Below are 19644 nucleotides of genomic sequence, written 5' to 3'. Positions count from 1 at the left end.
TTATTTCCGGTGGGTACACAAGGTGGGTGTGAATCCTTGGCAGGGGCTTCATGCACAGAGGACGACACGGATCCCAAGGCTGTAATTTGCCAGAGGCAGGGCTCTGGACTGAGGATCGGAGGCTGGAGAAGCCTCTTCTGGGTTGTGGTGTTCCTCCCATTGCTTGCCTCAGAAGGTGAGCTCCACTCTGCCCCCCTCACCCCGAACATCACCGGTCCCTGGAGTTAGGCACAGATTTGCCTGCTTCTTCCCATCCAGCACCCAGCCTCTTCAACTCCCAGTTAAAGTAAATGCCACACCTGCTCCGTCATCTGAGATGTTGGTCGCCACCCGCTCCCTTGTCCCCCTCCCCCCCCCCCCCCCCGTCTCCCCATCTCCCCCGCTGTGCCAGGGTTTGCTGCTTCCTGGGGCTCTCCCCGGACTGTGTGCTCACCCCGCTAGTCCAGGCCACCATTCACTGTCCTCTAGACGACTGAAAGGCTTCAGTCTGGCTGTCCTCCGGGTCTCTCTAGTTCGTTCTGCCACCCTGGGCATTCTGAGCGTTCTAAAGCAGAAATCCAGCCGTGCCTGGTCCTGTTGGGACCCTTCAGCGGCTCCGTGCCATTCTTGACTCTGCTTACAGGATGCCTCCAAAAGGTCGAGCCCTGGCCTGTGCCTCAGGCCCCATCTCTTGCCAGGGCTGTTCTGCGCGTTCTGCACTACCGTGCAGTTTTCAGTGGCTTGCTTTCTGCGGGGGTCATCTGCTGGACAGCCCTCTCCCTGGCATGCACTTCCCACCCATCCGCAATCCCATCCTCTAAGCTTCCTTCCAACCAGTCCTCCGTCCTGGCCAGCCCATTCCTGTCTCTGGACGGCCCTGTCTCTGGACCAGCGGGCTGGGGCTGGGGCTGGGGCTTGTCCCCACGCCCCTGGGTGCAATGCTAACTTCAGCAAGTGTGCGTGAGCTGTGTCCTTAATGCCTGTCTCCCGAGGCCGAACTGCAACACACACACACACACATCCCCCCCCTCGACCCCCCCGCTGGCACCGAACCCCGCGCCCGGGCGGCAACGGGTCTCCTCCTAGGTCGGCAAATGGAGTGGGTGTCCCCCCGCATGCTCTAGGAAGCAGGGACAACTACAACTCCCAGCATGCCCCGAGGCGGTGGCGCCCTGAGTCCGCGGTGGTTGCCTGGCGACCGGGCGTGTCCCGGAAGGCGGGCGGGGCGGTGGGTGGGATTTCCGGGGCGGTGGTTGCATCAGATTCTGGGAAGCTGTGGCCTCTGGCTGGTTTGGAATTTCTAAGATGTCAGGTTCCTCTGGGGAGCAGGGTGAGTGCGCGCGGCGGGGCGGCGGGATGAACCCGCCCTGGGGTTTCGGCGGGTCCCCGGGGTGGGCGGAGGATGACCCCTCGCCTTGGGTCGGCGGATCTCCTGGCCGGGCGGGTGATGACCCCGGGCCTGAGGTGTCGGCAGGTTCCTTGGGCCAGCATGCGGAGGATGACCCCGGTCCTGGGGGTGGCGTTTCCCCGGGGCGGGCTTGGGACCACCCGGTTTGGGGGTCGGCGGGTCCCCGGAGCGACCTGGCGGTCGTTGAGCCTCCCCGGGATCCCCGGCCTGGGCCTGCGCTCCCCGCGCCTCGCCGGACACCTGTCGGCTCCGCGCGGTTTCGAGGCCACCCCGTCCTCAGCCTCTCCGTCGGGCCCCGCGGGGGTCCTCTGGCGCCCCACCCCGGAGCGCTACCCCACCTCCCTTAGCTGGTGTCTGGGCGGGATCTGGCGCCCCCCGTCCCCAGCGGTACTCTGGGGACAGGCAGAGCCCCGGGGTTTCAGTTGGCGTCCAGCCTGGCAGCAAGCCGGGGGTGGGCGGAAGAAGCTGGGGTTCGCAGACACCCACATGAAAGGCGTCGGGTTTTATGAAGGCTTTCATCTGGGGCTCCACACACAGTGGCCATTGGGCTCTGCTTGATCAGTGCGTTATTACCCCACTTTACTGCCTGCCTCCTGGGAGGCTCAGGGCGCAGCTCTGCCCACCCGGGCTCTGATGTCACCAGTGCGTGGACCAACGCGTCCGCAGGCCAGCCTTGGAAGAGCGCTGGATCTTTTCCCACAGACCCGCAAGTAGGGCTGTGACTTCTGGCAAGTCGAGAGATTGTCACCGGGATTCCCGTCTGGAGCAAACTTTCCATTGGAATTATTGACCTAGAGTTTTACTGCTCTTGGCTGGTGAAAATGATGTGTGAGGGTTCCAGCCTGCCCACACTCTAGGCTGTGTGTGTCCCCTTTGCCTCTGGGTGCTCTGGGCCTCCAAGTGGGGAGCTCCGACCACCTGGGTAACCCTGTGACGTGGGCGGCACCCACATGACGGGCTGCTGCCCCACACCAGCACCCACATACCAGGCTCACTGTACCTCCCCGACAGGTGTGCCTGGATGCCAGGACTGTCCCCACCTTCCCTAGAGCCAGGCAGCCTGAGAAGTCCACCCCGCCTCCGGTGAAACAGCAGCATGGTCACAGCCCTGAGTCCAGAGCTGGTGTGGCGCGCCTGGGCTCCCAGCTCTGCCCCTTTCTTTTTTTTATTTTTTTTTATTTTAAAGATTTTATTTGACAGACACAGTGAGAGAGGGAACACAAGCAAGGGGAGTGGGAGAGGGAGAAGCAGGCTTCTGGTGGAGCGGGGAGCCCGATGCGGGGCTCGATCCCAGGACCCTGGGACCATGACCTGAGCCGAAGGCAGTCGCTTTACGACTGAGCCACCCAGGCGCCCCTCTGCCCCTTTCTCAGAGCACGGGGGGCCGAGCGTGCCACCTCAGAGGATGTGGACCCTTAAGGGGTCATCCCTTGGAAAGGATTTAGAGTAGCACCTGGCACAGGACAGACGCTGTGTGTCTGGATTGAAACCTGGAGCTTGTTTCTCTGTTCTTTTTTGTTTTTTAATGAAAGCGTGGTTCTGTTTCATTTGTGGAGATAAATGACATGTTGGGTTTTTTCTTTTAATTGCTTTAGAAAGTCAGGTGTTTGGAGGCTTGGTAAGAATTGGCCTGTTTTTGGAGATTGCTCTATAGATTGGAATTGAGCCCCCAGTTTGTCTGGACAGCTGATGGATTTTTCTAGTCCTGTGCCGTCGGGCAGTACCTGTCAGCCAGTGCTTGGGCGCAGGACGCAGCCCACCTGCTCTTCCTTTCCTGGTGCCCCCCGCCCACCTGTCCCTAGGCTTCCTCCGAGGTCGAGAACCTGTGGTCATCCCCTGAGGAAACAGGAAATAAAATCAAATAGGAAAGGGTGTGTATGGGTACTAGAGTTGTAGATATGCTTGGTTTCCAGTTTCTGAAAGTTTTTTATTCCTAAGGTTGGATTCATCAAAAGTGACCATCTCCCCAGGCTTTTTTTTTTTTTTAAGATTTTATTTATTTATTTGAGAGTGAGCAAGAATGAGAGAGTGTGCATGAGCCAGGGGAGGGGCAGAGAAGCAGACTCCCCGCTGAGCAGGGAGCCCGACATGGGGCTTGATCCCAGGACCCCAGGATCATGACCTGAGCCGAAGCAGACGCTCAACCCAACCGACTGAGCCACCCAGGTGCCCTCCCCAGGCTTTTCAAGGACATCCTCATTTAGAATATTCTTCCCATTTCAGCTCTTCCTTAAGTAGATTCAGAACATCTGTGTGGTTCCCTGTGCTGACACCAGTTTTGCAGCTTCTCCTTTGTTGCTCGAAAGTGCGCGTCCCATTCCAGGTTCCGCTTGCTTTAGAAAGACAGGTCTCCTCTCTGAGGACGCCTGGCTGCACGGAGCTCCTCTCAGAGGCCTTGTGCTGCAGGCTCCAGGCAGTCTTCAGTGGTTTTGTGTCAAACTTGCTGTTTAATTCTTTATGCTGAGTACTTCAAAGGGTCTTTGTAACCCTCGTATAGCTAGCATTTTTCTTCTCCAGGCATCCGTCTAAATGCATCTGTTGTGGCCTTTCATCCTGAGAGCAACCTTGTGGTCGATACTGCCCTTATCTGCCTGTCCAGGCGAGAAATCCTGACGTTCTGAGAAGTTGCGTGATTCGTCCAGGGTCACACAGCTAGCCAGAGGCCGAGCCAGGCTTCCAGCCCTGGCAATTTGACCGCAGCGGGGATCTCAGCCACCATCCTGTGCTGCTTTTGATGATAATCTGAATGATTCCATTCAGAATAACAGCTAGAGCCCCCAGTCCAGAGTGTGTGTAAGGGCACACGAGATAAAGCCAATAGGTTTTGCTGCGTTTCCCGAAGAAAAACGAAACATCCGTATTTATAGACTACAAATATTTGCTTATCTCTGAACTCGTGTTTCCATGTTTGCGAGTATTTACTTTTATGTAAGAGTTGTAAGAGATGGTGCCCTTGGGGTGGAGCTTAAGCCATCTCAGTGTCGTGGTGGCAATGGTGCCGTCTGGCTGCCCTCTCATTACCCGGGCAGCAGACTGTGATTCTAATGAAAGGTCTGTGAAAGATGCGGGAAAGTGAAAGCGCCAGGTGAGAGCATTATATCGTCCATTTCAGTGGAAAAGTGTCCCGGAGCAGTTCACAAAGATTTACTTAGATACTTATTTCCTCACTAAGTATACGTTGAGCACCTGCTTTGCTAGGCAGTGCTGGGCGCCGGAGGTCCAACCGCAGACGAGGGCGATCTGTCTCAGCCTCTCCAGGGCTTTCCGTCCAGTAGGGAGGTGGGTTACACCAGTGAAGGGCGAGACCCGTAAGACAGGTCAATGTTGGGGTGGGCTGGAATGGACGGCCTCCCTCTTTGGTCCCGTCCCAGAGCATGTGCTGCTTGGTGGGCCGAGAACTGCGAGCTTGTTCAGAGTCCGAGCTCTGTGACTGTGAGCGGACAGAACCTCGGCGGCGTCCTTTTCTGCCAGCCAGCCCACGGGCAAGATGGGAGTGTGGGGAACCACAGGGGCGGCTCCACCGGGCCAGACCTGCAAGCGGCAGCAGTGGGAAGTGTTCTGCTGGCCAGGCCCAGAGCCCGGAGATGGAGCCCCCAGCACTCTGCTCCTGAGGAAGGGAGGGGCAGGCCAGATCCCAAGTGGGGTGGAGGCTGAGCCCCGAGGAAGAAAGCGGAGTGGGGATTCCTGGCAGAGAGCACTGCTTTCCCCCAGTTTCCTGAGGCCAGGGGGCGGAGGAGGGCCAGACATCAGCCGCAGGGCCGCATCTGCAAGGGCCTTGCGCACATCTTTGGAGTTTAGGTCTTGCTTTGGGTTTTGGAAAGATCATCTGCCCCTCCCCCACGTGCAGGCGGAGTAGGACAGCGGCAGCCATGGCAGCCGTGGCATGAGAGGGGCAGGCTCGGGGACCAGGGCTGGTGCTGGGGGTGGGTGGTGCGGGGGTAAGAGCCGAGCACCCAAGCTTTAGCCCAGTAGGGGATGATGGCCATGCCGCTCCCCAGGACCTGCGCCCAGGTCTGGGGGGCAAGGCACGATGCCTAGGGATGCCCGTGGATGAGTGATAGTCGGACTTGAGGGGCTGGTGCTTAGGAGAGGGCGCTGGAGGAGACGTCAGGAGCCCTTGGCCTGTGGGAGGACACCCTGGGCTCTGGGAGTGGGTGGCATTCCCCCAGGTGGTGGAGAGCAGGGGTGCACGCGCCTCTCTGCTCTCCGAGATTCAATGTGGAGAAGGGATACGTTTGGGAAACCTTGTCCAGTCCCCTTTCTGAGAGCCACTTGGGCAGCTGAGCATCCTGACAGGAAACAGTGTGGAGGGGACCCAGGAGGGGGGCGCCGCAGGACGGCAACCAGGGGAGCCAGAGGAGTGTTTGTGGACGGGGCGTGGTTTGTAGGGCTGGGTGCGCGGAGCACTGCAGGATGAGGCCCACAGTGGTCCTTAGCCATGTATGCAGTGCCGGGAGTGGGTGAGGGTGCTCACCTCCCGGAGCCCAGGCTGGTCTTTGAAACGGACAGACCTGGCCTGGGAGCTTATGAGGAAGTCAGGCCTGCTGCGAGGGGTCTGCCTGGGGCTCTCAGCACATGGAGGTCTGCAGGTCCTGGGCCAGCACAGGGGCCCCCGGGGAGCTGATGTAGGTACCCACCGTGGGCCCACCTCACCCCCACGTTCTGATTCTGAAGGGTTCCGGTGGGCCCGGCAGATGCACTGGGCCTGGAGCGGAGGAGGAAGACAGAGGCAGGTTTAAATGCTGGCGACAAGGGACCGAGGAGAGGGAGAGGTGATGCGCTTCGTCCTGTCAGGACTGCAGTTCATATCATGTGGTTTTCGGTTCGATATCCATGCTGAGAGATTGCCTGGCTGTTCTGTTTGTGTGATCTCGGGAAATGTTTTATAAAGCCTTCGGCTGCTTAAATTGGAGAAACTGGATAACAGATCAATCCAAGCTGGATACGCACGTGATGACATTCCCGTGATCAGTAGGTGTCTCTCCCTTGGTGTTTGTCTGAGTGGCACGGCCGCCGCAGCCTGACCTGGAGGCGGACGTGCCCTGCACAGCGGCGAGGGCCGGCGTGTGCACCAGCACGTGCTGCCGCCTCAGCGAGGGCCACCGCCACGTGTGCGGCTCCTGCGTACCCACCCGCCCATCTGATCTCGCCTCGGGGGTCTGGCCAAAACCATGACCATTTCAAAGCTGACTTGGTTCTTGTTGGTTTCCTCAAGACACGCTTGAGTGCCCGGCCACAGTCGCAGCTCAGGGACTGCCCCTCCCGCAGCCCGGGGGCCTTCCGTCTGGCGGTGCGCCCTGGCACCGCGCCTGCCCATCCCGAGAAGATCCCTCCCTTGCGACGGCCTAGGCTGCTCCGGACGGTGGATTTTAAATGCGTGTGTAGTCTCTGACTTCAGGGGCCATTATAATAATGACACAGGGCAAGCGTAATAAGTGGCAAACTGATGGGGGCCTGGCTGTGTGCCAGGTGGTATTTTAAATGTTCGCAAGTGTAATTTCATGAGACGCAGCGGCTTTTACGAGGCGTGTGTTGTTCTGAGCCTGTATGATGGAGGCGGAGAGAAGGCCCGGGGCCCCAGCACTGAACCCCAGCACAGAGCCCCAGTACTGCACCCCGACGCCGAGCCCCAGCACTGAGCTCCAGCACAGAGCCCCAGTACTGCACCCCGACGCCGAGCCCCAGTGCCGAGCCCCAGCGCCAAGCCCTAGCACAGAGCCCCAGCACCAAGCCCCAGCACTAGAACCCCAGCACCGAGCCCCAGCACAGAGCCCCAGTACTGCATCCCAGCGCTGAGCCCAAGGGCTGAGCCCCAGCACCGAGCCTGAGCACTGAACCCCAGCGCCGAACCCCAGCACTAGAACCCCGGCACCGAGCCCCAGCACAGAGCTCCAGCACAGAGCCCCAGTACTGCACCCCGACGCCGAGCCCCAGTGCCGAGCCCCAGCGCCAAGCCCTAGCACAGAGCCCCAGCACCAAGCCCCAGCACTAGAACCCCAGCACCGAGCCCCAGCACAGAGCTCCAGCACAGAGCCCCAGTACTGCATCCCAGCGCTGAGCCCAAGGGCTGAGCCCCAGCACCGAGCCTGAGCACTGAACCCCAGCGCCGAACCCCAGCACTAGAGCCCCGGCACCGAGCCCCAGTGCCAAGCTCTAGCACCGAACCCCAGCGCCGAGCCCCAGCGCTGAGCCCCGGCACCGAGCCCCGGCACTGCCATGGTACGGCGCCTTGCCCAGCCGCCGCCCTGCAGCTCGAGAGTTCCCTAAGTCCCTCGCCAGTGCTTTAAAGCCAGCATGGTGGGTAGGACGTTTGACCTGTTGTACTTATTTTAAAAATAGCGTATACTTATTGGAGGACACGTGGGAAAAAAAGCGGGAAATACCAATCAGCTGTAAGCCCGCTCAATGTTGGGCGCGGGCCTGGGGGTCTGCTTTGTTCACTAGAACACGGTCCGAGCGAGAGGTGTGTGTCCCTGTCTGCTTGCTGTGGGGGAGACGGGGCGGGCCGGATCAGAGTGGGCTGGCCTTGCTCCGTTGCCCGCCCCCCCCGGGGGTCGGCGGCAGGGTAGCTGTGCAGGAGACGGGGACAGGGAGCTCGGAGGGCTGGCGCGGGGAGGACGGCAGATTGCAGGAGAGCCTGCCCCAGCTCTGCCCACACCGCTGGCACGTCCTCTCCTTGATCTTACTGGACTTAATCTTCACCGAGAGAGTGTGCCAACAGCCACCTGACAGGCCGCTCAGCTGTCGGAGGCAGCTTGCCGGTGAAGTAGAAGTTCCCTGGGAGCAAGACGCGGTGCGGGAAATGCTCAAGAAGCCTGATCCTTAGAGTTAGGCTTTCATGGAGCTCTCAGGCAAGCACGGCCTCCCTTCTGCCTGGGCTTCACCTCCAGCCCGATTCCCCGCCTGGGGCTGTGAGGCGGGCTCACAAAGGCAGGCCCCTCTATAGTAGAGCGGGGGGCACAGACCCGCCTGGAACTTTCCTCCTGGCCTTAGACAGAATCTGAGCAACAGGGCTGCGGGGGCCACTCCCCGAGAGCCCTTGGGCTGGGTCCTCAGAGCCACCTGCTCAAGGGAAGGAGGCAGAGCGGGGGGCACGGGCACCTTCAGCGGGAGGGGCCGCCTCCGGGCCTCTCTTTGCTTCGACAATCCCAAGAGTGGACACGGAAAGTGGCTTGTTCTCCTTGTAGGTCTAGAGTGAACAAAAGCAACGTCCCCTGTAGGTGTGCGCCTCTGGGCAGCAGGGCTCTGGCCGGGCAAGCCCTTCGGGGTTCAAAGCAACTTTAGACTCAGCCTATGGGAAATCTGGTTGCTGCCGTGTGCTGTGTGGGTGGGTGGGCTGTGTCCTGGGAGAGGGCCCCTGAGGCCCTGACACAGCGGGTGACCCCCAGCCCCTCAGGCAGGGCTGCCCTGTGAGCTCCCATTCTGCTGCTTGCTCACCTGTTCGTGCAGCGAATGCGTTCAGTGTCTAGAATGTTCTGGGCTTAGCTCTAGATGCTGAAGGTATATGCTGAGTGATAAAGTGGGGTGTGGGGCAGACCTAAAGAAGTGGCATGAGGACAAAGAAAGCAGGAAGGGGGTCCGGGCTCTGGTTGGAACAGCATCCAGGGAGACCTGACGGAAAGAAGACACCCAGCAGAGCCCTGAGGAAGAGCGGGAGCCCGGCCATGTCTGGGGGAGCATTCCAGGCAGGCAAGGACAGTGGGATGAGAGACCCCAAAAAGAACAGGCCACGCTCTTGTGGAGTGAGCGGGGTTGAAGTCAGGCCTGGGGGGGTCCCTGTGAGGTGGGGGCAGTCTGGAGGACGAGGAGGGGGGATGTGATCTTGCACCTGTCAGCAGTCCACTCTCGCCTGCCCGTGGGGGAGCCTGCGTCACAGAGATGATGGGCTGGGCCCCGTGTGGCAGCCGTGGGTGACAAGGGCTGCATTCCGGACGTGTGTGCAGGTGGGGCTCCTGGACTGGCCGGCAGCTTGGCTGTGCCCTCAGCAAGGGTAGTTCGTGAGAGGCAGGACTCCAGCCGAGACGGAAGGGTGTGGCTTTGGGGAGTGGGTGGCCGATCAGACGGGGTCGCATGAGCCAGAGCCCTCCTGGGGGTGCGCTGGGGAAGGAAGCACGTGGGCTTTGGGGAAAGCCTGTGTTTTAAGCACAGCATTCATTTGAGGGCTCAAGGAGGACTTTTACCCTGGGTGCCCACCCCTTTCCTGTGCATGAAGAGCTCGGGGTTCAGGACATCCCCGAGAAGCAGGCCATGTTGTGTGCCGGCTGCTTGGAAAATGCCGCGGGCTTTCATTCTTCTGCCGGTTCATTCCACCTCATCCTTGCTGATGGCACTGCGTCCAGGAAGTCTGCGGGGGGCCCGGCCTGCAGTGGAAGCAAGTGCAGAAAGGCCTTTTGTGTGCGCACAGGCCCTCCACATTCGTGCTGCGCTGTCTGCTTGGGTAGGTGCTGGGGTGATTTTCGGGTTCCTGTACCGGGCAGGCACACCCGGATGGGGAAGAAGAGGGCCGGGGGGCGGGGACCGTGGCTGTGTAGGGCCACATCACCCCCCTGTCTGCAGCTGTCCTTGCTGTGGGTCAGGTACAGTGACCCAGTGACCTTGTGGTGCCAGGCAGGTAGCTTGGAAGGGCAGGTGCACCGGCAAAGAGAGAGGGGACGGGCTCGTACTTCCCCGCTCTGAGTGGGTCCCAGGCCAAGAGCGTGTCTGTGGAAGCGAATGAGCACTGGTCCTTTCTCCATGGTTTGCTCAGAAAATTAAGGAAAAAAAACCAACCGGGATGATCAAGGCTTAGTTGCAGCTCAGTCAGACTCATGGGCTGGGGTACCAGGCTCCTTCCCGAGGCTGAAGGGTCTTTGGTTTAGTGCCCCAGCCTGGCCCCTGCCTCCCTGTTCCAGGGTGGGGCTGGCTCTGTGCCCTTTGCTCAGGCTCGGGGCAGCTCCTGTCCCTGAACCCCCCACACCAGAGGTAGACACAGCTGGGCATTAGTTGGCATGGTAAGAACAGGTTTTACCCAGTGACTGATACCGGGGACGTGAAGGGGTGACAGGCGATGGCTCCCAGGGGAGAAGAGGGTGGGACGGGTGAGCAGAACTCAGTACCGCGGAGGAGGTGAGCAATCACCAAGGGCTGGTGAGTGCCAAGGCCATTCCGGCCAGCTGTGCCTGCTGGCTGGTAGGGTTCTGTCCTCCCACAGAGATGGGAGAGGGGGCCCATCCTTCCTGATGGTTCCATGTTGGAGGAGTGGCCTACAGGTCTCTGGGAGTCCCTTCTGGGTTAGAGGAGAGACATACTCAAAATGCTAGTCCTCCCAGTAATTGCTCTAAGGGGGGCGGGCAGGGCCTGCGGCAGGTTTCTCGGGGGCGGGGCTCTGATCCTCCCAGAAACACAGCCTTCAGCTGCTGGACACCATGCCGGTGTGGGGCTTTGGCCCGAGCGTCCTGTGTCCTCACCCGCCCTCGGCGCCCACTGGGCCTGGGAGGTTGCTGCTGCCGAGAAGGGGCTGTGGGCCCGGAGGGTTGTTTTCCTTCAGTTGAGACAGAATTCACATAACGTCAAGTTCACAGTTGCAGTCGCACGGAGATGGCATGGTGCGGTGGTACTTACGCTCCCCCGCCCGCCCCAGTGCCGTGCAGCTCCACTGTCCTGTTCCAGAGCTGTCCTGTCCCCGCGACTCGGAACCCCACTCGTCTCTCCCCAGCGCCCCTCAGCAGCCCCGGCAGCCACTGGCCTGCTCCGACGTTCTGTACGTGGGGAAGCCCTGCACGTGTCTGGACTCCAGCCCAAGGCCCCCGGGCCCCCAACTGACGCTGTGTGCCTCTGTCTTTGCAGCTCCTGCCTACAGGTCCATCCTGAGCATTAGGGACGAGACAGCCAGGGTGCAGGCCCTGAACGAGCACCTCAGCACGCGTAGCTATGTCCGGGGGTACTCCCTGTCCCAGGCGGACGTGGACGTGTTCAGGCAGCTCTCGGCCCCTCCCGCTGACACGCGCCTCTTCCACGTGGCTCGGTGGTTCAGGCACATAGAAGCGATCCTGGGTGGCCCCTGCGGCAGAGGCGAGCCCTGTGGGCGCCAAGCAAGTGAGTAGCGGAGTGAGTTCCCCAGCTGGTAGCACCTCTCCCGCCGGCGGCCACCTCCAAGGTCAGGGCCCCAAAGCTGGCAGCAGACCCCGCAGGGCTGCTCCTGTCCCTGCGTGTGAGCACGTGGCCTGGCAGCCCGGCCCGCGCACCCCGAGTGGAGGTCAGGACAGACTGCCCAGGAGTCAGCCCGTGCGGGTCACGCCTGCCCGGGCCGCAGTGCAGAGCCGCCGCCAGAGCGTGCCGCCCGCGGGGGGGCTGGGGGGCCTGGGCACAGGCTCCAGCCTGGCGTTACAGCTAATTGCTGGCCTGGCTTCACTTTGACTGGCTTCTTCTCCTTTACTTTGTCCACGCGCCGCGGTGTGTGTGTGTGTCCGCCACGTAATTAACATGTTATGTTAACAGTCACTGAAGTCTCTGAAAATCAGAACGAAGTCAGTTCTCAGCTTTGAGCTTGAGCTGCAGCCTGTGGGTGCCGGCATGTCTGACAGGCGGCAGCGGTTACTTTCGGGGTCCTTCTGGAACATCCGAGGGGCTCAGGCCCTGTGTGGTTTCTCTCCTGCGATGAACCCCTGGGTGCTTCGTCCCGCAATCGCCTGATGCCCTCGAGCAGCTCAGCTTGGGCGCTCGCGCGGCTTCATGGGAGGGGTGGGCCGCCTGCTGCCTCTGCTGGTCCTGGCAGGGCGGGGCAGCCTCCTGGGGGCTTTTCCAGACTCCTTCAGGTGGGGCGTCGGAGCATCGCCCAGCGCCTACGCCGCTCTCCTGGGCTGGGTCCCCTGCCGGAACAGGCGGAGGTGGGGGCATCGTTTCCCCCCGAGTGGGGTGTGATTTGGTTTTCTGGATAATCCTTCCCCAGCCCAGGGTGGGAGTTTTGTGGGTACACTGTCTCCTCCATGGGCATCTAGCACGGTGACCCTGCTGATGTCCATGGTGTCAGGTGCCATGTCGTCCCCCTGGGTCCCAGCTCCTAAGACACAGCGTGCAGGGGCAGAGGTCAGGGCGCATCCGGGGCTCCCAGCCTTGGAGCGGCCTGGCTCGTGGTCCATCTAGGACCTTGTCTAGAGAACGAGCAGGTGCCTTTTAACCGTGCAGAGGAAGGCCCACCGGAGGCAGAGAGCCGCCCTGTGCGTTGACGAGGCTAGGCTGGCTGGGGGGCAAGGAGAGATGCACCCTGGCTGGCACCCATAACGTTTCCTGACTCCTTCTGCCTGCAAGTCCCCTCGTGTGCCCGGCCCATGGCCGCGGGTGGCCTGCAAGCAGGGCCGCTCCCAGGACCCTCTCCCACATCCCTGGGAGCATAGGAACCGAGCACCTGCTGGCCCGCTTGTTGCTGCCAGAATTGAGCACTGCTCCGTTCAGGGCTCTGATGTCCTGTCTCGGGCACGAGCGCCGCCTCTCCCAGCCCCCCGCTTCCCGGCACCCTGTCCCCACTCCCTCTGAGCCCGTCCCAGCGGCGGTGCCCATGACAGCTGCCCCTGCTGCTGGCGCCCGGTCTGTCCCTCCGTGTCCCTCCCCGGGCTGTGGGCCTCAGAGCCCGAGCCACCCTCTCAGGCACAGAAAGTGGGGCGGCCCCTGTCCCTGCCGCCTCCCAGTCCCATCAGCAACCCCCACGGCCGCGGCACAGAGGGACCACTCCGCCCAGGGCCTGGCCTGCGGTCAGTGTCTGGAGTGCTGCCCCTCCCGCCAGGGATCCCTGTGCTGCTGTGGCTTCCAGCCCCCCGGCAGGGGGCTCAGGCCCCGTGGCTGTCGGGGCGGCACAGTGTGGCACCCCTCTCTGCCCCCCGGCCCCCACCCGTGTCCTGGGGGAGCGTTTCTCCTCCGTCGGACGTGGGATGGGCGCAGCGCCCCTAAGCGGTGTGTGCGTTTCTATCGGGTCGGGGCTGTGGCTGCGCAGTGGCCCCATGCCCAGGACGGAGCCTGGAGGGGACTGGCTCTGTGTTGGATGAATGGGATGTGTGTTAGTTCAAGCAGAGGCCGAAACAAGGAGTTAGTGCACGGGATGGTGAGTGCTGGGGTGGAGGCGCGGGCACGGCGTGGGGAGACTCGGCTTAGCCTTGTCGAGGTGTAGAGGGTCGCGGGTGGCCGCTGTCCTGAGTGAGCCGTGTTCGTGCTCGGGCACGGCGCAGCTGATGGTGTAAGGGAACACTAGTGGAAAGTGTCCTCATTAAACCAGGGTCCTGTGTGATACCTGCCCGAGTCCCTCGAGCCTGCCACCAGCTGTGTGAGCGTGGTGGCCCTTGGCGGCGCGGCCGGGCTCCCTGGGCTCCACCGCCGGCTGCGTCCCGCCACCCCCTGTCTTCTTGGATGGGCCTGCCGTGCTGTGAACCCCGAGCCTTTCCGCCTCGCAGGACGAGCAGTGCTGGTCCCCCGGCTCGCGTCCGTGTGTGGCCGCTCTGGCCGATGCCCCCGCTCAGCTCAGACAGCAGGGTCGTCTGTCTCAGGAGCTTGGGGTGTGAGTGAGAGAGGGGATGCGTGGTGGCATCTGCAGCACACTGAGCATCACTGAGTCCCACACTGAGAGTTCCCTTCACGGGCACTTGCTGCATGTAAAGTGAGCCTGTGAGACGCACGCCTGACCTCAGTAATAAGCACCCCTGTCTCATTGAGGGTGTGGGCCTTCCCACGCACCGGAGTCTGTGGCCGCCTCGTTTGCTGGCCGCCACCCAGAGTAAGGAGCTCCTGTTGAGCGCGGGCTGCCTCTCTCCCTGTCTGCCCGCTCCCCTTCCCACCTGCACGCGCTCACACAGACATGCACGCGGCAGCTGCCTTCCTCCTCCGCTCTCCTCCGCCTGTCACTTCAGGCAGCCTCTGTGTGGCTGATGAGACACCTTGGGCAAATAGCCAAGCCCAGGACTGACTGCTCCGTGATCCCAGCAGGAAGCAGCGAGTGGGGCTCTGTGGGGTCTCGGTCAGCAGGCCATCCGGCACAAGAGGCAGAGGCGGGGAGTGGACAGTAGGGCAGCTCAGTGAGCTGCAGACCCCTGCTTGGGAAGACGGGTCAGGTAGCGCGGAGGCTTCCATGGGCCCATCCTGTGCACTGTGAGCGAGGCACAAAGCTGGCTCTGTGAGCGAGAGCTGGGGGGGACAGCTGGGCTCTAGGTGTAGGATGCTAGATGCCCAGGACGGAGCTACACCCTCTCGGGCTCTCAGGCACCCGCCACATAAGTACTGCCCTCTGTCCATCTGGAAGTGTGGGCCTGGGAGCATGGAGCCACAGGGGCAGCCCCCGAGACAGCGCTGGGGAGGGGACGGTGGTGGTGGCAGGAGCGGGGAGGATACGGGGTCCTGGAAGGCAGCAAGGGACAGAGCCACCCCACACTGTTCCAGAGTTGGTCAAGCACCTGTGTGGAGCTGGAAGCCACAAGCGTCTTGTCCCAGTCGAGTCAGGGAGTGATCCGCATGTTGCAGGGGGTGGGGACCAGAATTGAGGGGGAGCTGGCCATTTGCCCCCGTCTGATGGAGATGGGGCTGGGGTGGAGCCTGTTCTTACTGAGTTTCTGGGGCCGTGAGCTAGTTGCGGCCTGGCCAGTCCCGGACTGCTCTGGAAAGTGGCCCGTGTCCCACAAAGCCTCCACAAGGCGTAGAGTACCCCCACTTGTCTGCTGCATTTGAGTCTGGCACTGCAGGGCCCATGCCCCCTCCTGGCCCATGAGCCGTGTCCACCACGGTGCCCGTAAGCGGCCAGGAGGGCCTGGGTTTGGGGAGCAGGGGATGCTCACAGGTGCTCCCAAGCTGTGCTGCCCCACAGACTGTGAGCAAAGCAAAATAGAGACGCCGTTGCGTTTGACATGGGTGATGCTGATGGAGACCCGCACCCTTAGCCCTGTTCGTTGAGAAAGACCAAGTGGGTGCAGCGTGACTTGCGTTCTCTCTGCCTTGGCAGGTAAAGGCCGGCGAGGGCAGCCTCAGTGGTCTCCCCCGGCAGGGTCTCCTCCGTGCAAGCTCCGTCTCTACAACAGCCTCACCCGGAGTAAGGTAAGGAGGGAGCGTGGCCTGTGGGGTGCAGCGGTGGCCACGGGGGGGGGGGGCGGGGCGCATGTGCCCTTCCGGACCACTGAGCTGGTGTCTGTGGGCGAGCTCTGCAGCCATCGGTCCAGACGGGAGTGAAGTCTTAGCTCTTGCCACGCATTCTGCACGTGGCCCGTGGGGGGCACAGCTGACCTCTGACACCGGGCATGCCCAGGGGCAGCCTGCCTGTGGGCTTGCGGGCCTGGAGCGCCCGAGCACGCGTCGCTCAGAGCCAGGCCAGGTGCCGGTCTGCTTCCGGGGAGGACACGTGGTGGTGGTTGTCACAGGGCATGCCAAGCACAACAGGCACAGCGGGGCCCCGGTTGGCGTGGTTGGGAGCCGACCGGGTTTTGAGAAGAAGGCAGGATCGGATCCCAGTTGAACGGGGTTTGCTTGGTGTGTTCTGCTCAGCGTGGCCCATGGCTCCAGCCGTGGGCTGATTGGAATTTCATCAGTGAGCACAGTGGCGGACGGGGAGACAGGGGTCTCAGGGAGCCCACCCAGAGTAACTGAGCTCCTCCACCCCCAACGTCTGTGACTTTTGTCAGTAAAACAAAATCGTTCTTGTTGAATTTTGTATAAACAGCCATGCTCTTTGTTGCTGGTTGGGGTGATCCTGCACAGCACCTCTTACGCGGCTGATGGTTGTCATTCCTTCATTTTTAACAAAGGACGTGTTTGTACCTCAGCATGGGAACAGGGTGACGTGGTACAGCTGTGGACCTACCGTCTACGACGCGTCTCACATGGGGCACGCCAGGTAGGGGCTGCTGCCGGGCGCCCAGCACGGGCCGGGGTCCCCGGGTGTCTGGGGTGTGGGTCCTACAGGGAGCATCTCAGCCCTTCCGAGATCTCCGCTCTGCTCCAGGGACCTGAGATTTGAAAGGAAAATCAGTCCTGGACTTTTCCTTTCCTGTTTTTGAGATAAACATTTTCATTCCGTAAGTAATCCATATTGATGATGGAAAAGTTGGAGAATACGCACGGGCCATGAGCTCGCTGTCCTGTCGCCCTGTGGCTGGTGTCCTGGGACGCACACAGATGTTTTGTTCCCCGTGCCTTGGTTTTCCCAGGCCGCAGCTCTGGCGGGAGCCCAGGCGCAGAGCAGGCCCGGCCCCACGGTGCTCCTGGCTCCTGTGCGGGGCCGCAGAAGCCTTCCCCTGGTTCTCGTGGCCATGGCCCCGTGGGCCAGGGTGTGTGGCGGGCTGTGGGACAGGTCTCTTCCCGCGCTCTAGGTCCTACATCTCCTTCGACATCCTGCGGAGGGTGCTGCGTGACTACTTCGGGTACGACGTCTTCTACTGCATGAACATCACGGACGTGGACGACAAGGTAGGGCTCTCACCGGGACGTCCTCAGTACGGTGGGTGACAGGGAGGAGGAAGCGTCATTTGTAGATGAGATCAGGTGGGCTTGGCCCAGCTCAGGTCTGGACCTGATGCACACGGTGTGAGTCCCCTCCGCTCAGTAGCTTGGTGGTGTATACCGATGACGTCATGTAGAAGCTGGGAGAAACCTCGTGTCCAGGGGCCCAGTTGATAAAACGTCAGCCCGTGGGGCTTCGTGGCAGCAGGACCCGCGGTCACGCGTGCTCTTGTGTGGGGAGGGCGCGGGGGGCGGGGGTGCAGCTCATTTCCTCGAGATCAGCAAGGTCATGGGAACAGCCCCAGCGCGGCCGCCTGGGACTCGGAGCCTGCCTGCTGCGTGGGGCACGACCCCCAGTTTCCCTCTCCTCCCTCCAGATCATCACGAGGGCCCGGCAGAACTACTTGTTCGAGCAGTATCGGGGGAAGCGGCCGCGGGCGGCCCAGCTCCTAGAAGATGTTCACGCCGCCCTGAAGGTGGGCCCCTCGCTGTCTGCTCCTTGACTCCTGACTGTCCCAAGAGCCGTGGCCGTCCTTGGTGGGCTTCACACAGTAACCAAAGCCGGCCCCATCGGGGGCCCCGGAGTTCTGACCGATGTGTCCCCTGGCCGCTGGGAAGAGTCGCCAGGAAAGACACACTTGGGCGGGGGCCTGTGCCTCCCACTTACGGGAGAGTGTCCGAGTCCGTCACGGTGGCACTGATGGATGCTTGCCCGTTAGATGCTCCGAGCGCCCCTGTGGGCTCATCCGTGTGGCGGTCTCAGCCACGCAGGCGCTGCACCGAGCCGCTTAAATCGGGAGTACTGGAAATTTTCAGAACTTGAAGAAATCAGTTCTTTCCAATATGATATTGTCATTTTGAATGACGGTGTTACGAATTACTGTTTTAACGGAGTAAGGTTAGAATAAGTCCTTTGATGCTCTGTAATTACTATTTTAGTAGCTGCAGTAGTAATTACGTGTGCTTCTGTGTTTTATCTCTAGAAGAAACACTAGGAATGAAATCAGAGCTTAGCCGGCTTCGGCCGACCAGAGGTGGGCCTGCCAGGTCATGGGTGACTTCGTGACGGTCACGAAGTCCCCAGGTGACGCCCCCGTGACCCCGAGCACAGCGTGTGACATCAGAGAACCAGGCCCGGGGGTTGCGGGGAGCAGGCTTTCAGGGGAAGCTGGGCCCACACCCTTAGGGACGCAGACTGCTTTCTTGTCCCCAGCGAGGGCCCCCGGGGGAGCGCGGGGCTGTGCTGAGCCGCGTCTGATGGGCCCGCCCTCTCCTGTGCTTGCAGCTGTTTTCGGTCAAGTTATGCGCGGCCACGGACCCCGACAAAAGGCAGATGCTGGATCGCATTCAGCGCGCGGTGAAACTGGCCGCAGAGCCCCTGGAGAAAGCTGTGCAGAGCGACCTCCCAGAGGAGGTGGCCGAACGCCGTGTGGAGGTGAGGTCTCCACGGGCCCGCCACAGCCCCGCTCGCTGTTCGCGGGTTCCAGCCTGCGCCTCTGCGCCTGTGGCCGCCCGGGAGGGGGCTGGCCAGTGCCCTCCCGCCCCACACCTGCCGCCTACCCCCGCGCCGCCTCCTCACGGGACTGGGGGCCCATTGGCGTGTGTGTGGTAGGTCATTCCAGAGTTCTCCAGCCGGCGCTCCTGTGTTTCTTGGTGGCGCAGCGGCGCAGAGAGCCAAGGGAGGTTGAGGTTGCACTGGGCTGTGGGGCGCCCTGGGCCGGCTCTCCTGCCCCTGGGAGAAGTTCGCCCCCCGACGGGGTGAGGGCACGGGGTGCACGGGGCCTGGCTCTCTTCCAGCTTTTCCCCTGCCGGCGGCCCTGGCCACGGTGGCCCTTCTCCTTCACGCCGGCGCCCTCTGCTGGCCACCCTCTTCAACACTCAGGAATCGAGAAGCTCCAGAAAAGGTGTGGCCACCGCTGTCTGTCCGTCTGGAGGCCGTGGAAGAGATGCCCCCAGAGCTCGGCCCGGCTTAGGCTTTCCTTTCACTTTCCTCCTCACTTAGCGTGGATTTCCGGCGCGGGCTTGTTCTGAGCTTAATGAGAGAGTCCCCCCTACACGGGCTTGCGGATGAGCGCTTTGCTCAGTGTGCTTCCGAGTGGGGGCCCCGCATGGTAGCTGGCCTTCCTTCGATGGGCGTCCTGGGCCCAGCTGTTTCTCCCTCTCCTCGGACAGCAGTCACGTTCCCGTTACCAACAATTTACCATCTTAACCATTTTTAGGTGTGGAGTTCAAAGGTATTAAGCACATTCACATTATTGTGCAGCCGTCCCCACCATCTGTCTCCAGAACTTTCCATCTTCTCAAACAGAGACTCTGTCCCCGTGAGACACCGACCACCATCCCTCCCCTGGCCCCGGCACCCACCGTCCACTCTGCTTCCATGAATCTGGGGACTCCAGGGACCACATAGAATGCTATGGTGTCTGTCCTTTTATGACTGGTCTCTTTCCCTCGGTTTGACGGCCTCTTAAGTTGTGGCAGCCCCCGGAAACCACTGATCTTTTTGCTGCCTCCATGGTTTTCCCTTTCCAGAATGTCACAGAGTTGGAATCCTATAGTATGTGGCCTTCTCAAATCGGCTTTTGTCACTGAATATAGGTTTTAGGGTCCTTCATGTCTTTTCATGGCTTGATAGCTCCTTTCTCTTTAGTTCTAGATAATACTCCGTCATCTGGATGGAACGCAGCTTGTTTATCTTTCCATCTACCGAAGTGCATCTTTGTTGCTTCCAAGTTTAGGCAATTGTGAAGAAGCTGCTGGAAACGTCCATGTGCAGGTTTTTGTGTGGACATAAGTTTTCAGCTCCTTTGGGT

The 19644-nt window shown here is 61.4% G+C and overlaps 1 protein-coding gene across 3 annotated transcripts in view; it reads left to right on the top strand.

The window, feature by feature from the left end:
* Positions 1-1204: 1204 nt before the first annotated feature.
* CARS1 (cysteinyl-tRNA synthetase 1) overlaps positions 1205-19644 on the top strand; it is a 49021-nt gene continuing 30581 nt past the window's right edge. For 2 of the 3 annotated variants that reach the window (XM_036067783.2, XM_036067784.2), the window contains exons 1-7: positions 1205-1309; positions 11213-11461; positions 15342-15433; positions 16138-16226; positions 16702-16798; positions 17209-17307; positions 18117-18266. In XM_036067783.2, coding sequence (XP_035923676.1) covers positions 1285-1309; positions 11213-11461; positions 15342-15433; positions 16138-16226; positions 16702-16798; positions 17209-17307; positions 18117-18266 — 801 coding nt within the window. In that variant the 5' untranslated portion in view covers positions 1205-1284. The remainder of the gene's footprint in view (positions 1310-11212; positions 11462-15341; positions 15434-16137; positions 16227-16701; positions 16799-17208; positions 17308-18116; positions 18267-19644) is intronic. The other variant, XM_036067785.2, reaches the window with a different exon arrangement.

The sequence above is a fragment of the Halichoerus grypus genome, chromosome 11 (assembly GCF_964656455.1).
Source record: "Halichoerus grypus chromosome 11, mHalGry1.hap1.1, whole genome shotgun sequence".
Taxonomy (NCBI): domain Eukaryota; kingdom Metazoa; phylum Chordata; class Mammalia; order Carnivora; family Phocidae; genus Halichoerus; species Halichoerus grypus.
Note: the sequence above shows the minus strand (reverse complement) of the source record. Positions and strands in the feature narration are given on the sequence as shown.